The following is a 3270-nucleotide window of genomic DNA, read 5'->3' as shown; positions in this document are numbered from 1 at the left end:
AAACCAGTTGACCTTTACTAGAATCCAAGTCATTATTAACTTTGTCATATGCAGTAGAAGTGCAGGCAGCAGAGCTTGAATTCTGCTTTAGTTTCTTCTTGACAGAAGTCTTGTTCCTAACAACTGATTTGACAGAGCGGGGGGTATTCCTGGATAACTTGCTCGCCCTACCACCAACAACTGAACTAGAAGAAGGTACGGCTTGCATTCTGCCTTTCCGCCCAGGCTTAGGTGCCGCTGCTTTATTTGCTAACTTCATTGAGGCAGGAACTTTTTCAACCAGCTCTGATATGTTGCCAGCAGTACTAGAAGAAGATGGAGAAGGTGCAGATGCATGCTTCTCTTTCTGTGCAAGCTCTACCTTTGGTGTATGATCCCCAACTATCCTTGATGTAGAAACAATCTCATTTTGTATATTACCAGCATTATTTTGTGTTTTTGCAGCAGTAAATCTAGGAGAGGAATGGGAACTTTGACTTGGTGACTTCATGTTGGGCATTTGACAATGCTCAGGCATCTTCCCAAAAGAATTTGATTTGCTTTCTTCTGGCACCAGTGATATTTTGACCAGACTCCGTTTACCTTCAGCTAAGGATAGGCCAGATTCACTAGCTTCAACCACAACTGCATTGTACAATGTCTTTATCCTTCCAGCTTCTGAGACTCCTGGGGAACCAGTTGACTTTGATAACCGTTTCATAGCAGCCATTTCTGATGCCTTGGAAATGCATAGCTCCCTTAATGCCTGTTTCAGCGATACAGGTTCTGAATTCCCAAATCTCGGTGAATTAGACATACCGACTGTAATTGGCCTTTTCAAGGCACTTTTGTTTAAAGGGCTTGTTCCATCTTGTGAAAGACGCAAGTCCTTGGACAAAGGTTTAAGACTAATTGCCTCAAAAAGTTGATTAATATCACCTTCTATGGAATCCTTACGTCCAAGTCTGAGCATAGGAAATTTCCGATCTTTGTCATTATATGACCTAGAATGTTGACCACCTAGATTCAGCTCCTCACTTGCTTCAACAATTTCACAAGTACCAGAAAACGAACCCATTACAGGGTTACTCTACTAAAGCCACTTGAATGTAATGCCAAAAACAGTAAGATGGAATTCAGTCCTGCAACATTTATCCTTAAAGGTCTCTAAAGAAGCACTTCAGACACAGGAAATTCATGGAAAAAAGAACAGAACAGGTAATTTTTAGACTGTTTGTAGATCAGAGAAGTTCACAATTTGTATAGTTTTTACACTTCTTTCACTGGCTCCATATTATGACATCTAAACCCTGAAATGACAACCAAAGTTTGGATAACATCAGCTGACCAAAAGTCAATCAGATAAATTGAAATAAAAGGCAAAGGTACATTTTGTTCATATCTACGACAGAAATTGCAATCACTGGTGGCATAAACCACTAATCAACAACAAAATGCCTTTAATGAGATCTTTTTAAGTAGTTGGTTCTAGATTTGGAAGCACAACACTGCAGCACTACAATATCCAATCAATTATCTGATGACACATGAAAGTCACCTCACCTCATAAAAATTACAGTAACCTTAACATAATAAATTATTTTAGGCACTTTAATCTAAGGGGACGGCATCCAAAACTTTGTCTTTTACCAAAAATGTTAGACAAAAATTCAACTTTGGTGTTACAGATCAAGAATATACTAATTACAATGTTTAGTCTGTCCTGTTCACAATTTAAATGTCAATACGTCGTAGAGCTAGCTCCCAAAAAAATCACAAATCTAAATACAATTTGCCAAGTAAAAAACCCAGTTGTAGACCCATTTATACTAAGAACTGTTTTACATTTTTTATATACTCAGATATTCAATTATTTGTCCAAATAAATGGATCAGAAACAAAACCTAGTTGTAATTTTGAATGCGCCCAGCTAAAAAAACCCAGTTGTAGACCCATTTGTAGCAAAAACAGCTTTACATTTTCATGTACTTAGATATTGATTTACTTGTTCAAATTAATGGATCAGAAACAAAGTGAGGCATAACCCAGTTGTAATTTTCAATTTCTGGCAGTCAAGCTTAAACACATCACTGATTTAACAAACTAAAGCAAATCAAAATGAACCCAAAAAAAACAAATCATCAATACTACTTCAACCAAATCACGAAAACAAAAACAAAAAAAACAAAAAAACACTAAACTAAACGTAAATGGAAATAAAGAAAAACCCAGATGAGTAAAGTTTGAAGGAACCAAAATCTGAAACATAAACATATATTTATAATATATACGTGTCTAAAAAGTGAAATGAGGACCGTAGAGAGAGGGAAAAGTACCTGAAACAAGAGGTGGGGGGGTGTTCTTTTTTACACATTGAGTGAGATACTGTCATAAAAGCTGAGGAATGAGGAAGGAATCGAAGTTTAGGCTATGGAAAACCCTAGAGGTGGTGGTGGGTGTGGTACTGGTGGGGCTTGAAGAAGCGGTAGGAGAGAGAGAGAGAGCAGAGGAGAGAGAAAGCTAGTACGATTTGGCACAGTGTGTTTTTCTTTTCTTTCCCATACTGGCTCTGATTATTTTGAAGATTAAAGGGACCCACGTTTATGCTGTCGGGGGAGAATCGAGGAAGAGGGAAATACGAAAAAATTTATAGGACGGAAAAAACCAAACAGGAAAGCAAATAGGTACATGTATGTACATTGTACACATGTATCTATCCTTAGTTTTGAATCCATAATAAAAAATAAAAAATAAATTATGAAAATAGAAAGGCAAAGAATATACTATAATTAGTAAGATATTAAAAATATTTTTTTATTTAAATATTTATGCATCCGTTTATAAAATTATATGATAATTTTTTTTTCAATGGGTTATAAAGTGAATTGTATTTAGAAAATTTAAAATTTAAAATGTTATAACAAACCAAATAAAGTAAAAAATAAATAAAATTGAAACGAACATATAAAACATACACACAAGATATCATTAAAAAAAATAAAAACATACGCATAGGATAAACTTATTGTAGATCTAGTAATATCTATTTTTTCTTTAGATATCACTGGATTTGTGGATTACATAATTATTGTAAAATTTAATTGCTTTCCTTAAACTCTCCCTAGTCCCTCCCTTAAGAAATCATATAAAAATGTTTAGGTTAATGGTTGTTAAAATCGAGATCCTAAGTGAAATCAATGAGAGGATACTTGTCATTAAAAAAAAATTTTGATGGGAGGATATTCTAGATCTAATTGAGAATTGTAAAGTAATATTTTTCATAATAAAAAA

General features: G+C 34.6%; 1 protein-coding gene across 1 annotated transcript in view; it reads right to left on the bottom strand.

Annotated features, from left to right (window-relative positions):
• Nucleotides 1-2599, bottom strand: part of LOC115952046 (serine/threonine-protein kinase KIPK2-like) — a 10027-nt gene extending 7428 nt beyond the window's left edge. The window contains exons 1-2 of the mRNA XM_031069139.1: nt 2316-2599; nt 5-1289 (exon numbers count right to left, since the gene is read on the bottom strand). Of these exons, the coding sequence (XP_030924999.1) occupies nt 5-1057 (1053 nt within the window). The 5' untranslated portion in view covers nt 1058-1289; nt 2316-2599. The remainder of the gene's footprint in view (nt 1-4; nt 1290-2315) is intronic.
• Between the last annotated feature and the right edge of the window lie 671 nt (nt 2600-3270).

The sequence above is a fragment of the Quercus lobata genome, chromosome 7 (genome assembly GCF_001633185.2).
Source record: "Quercus lobata isolate SW786 chromosome 7, ValleyOak3.0 Primary Assembly, whole genome shotgun sequence".
Classification (NCBI taxonomy): domain Eukaryota; kingdom Viridiplantae; phylum Streptophyta; class Magnoliopsida; order Fagales; family Fagaceae; genus Quercus; species Quercus lobata.
This window is presented reverse-complemented; position numbering and strand designations above follow the sequence as displayed.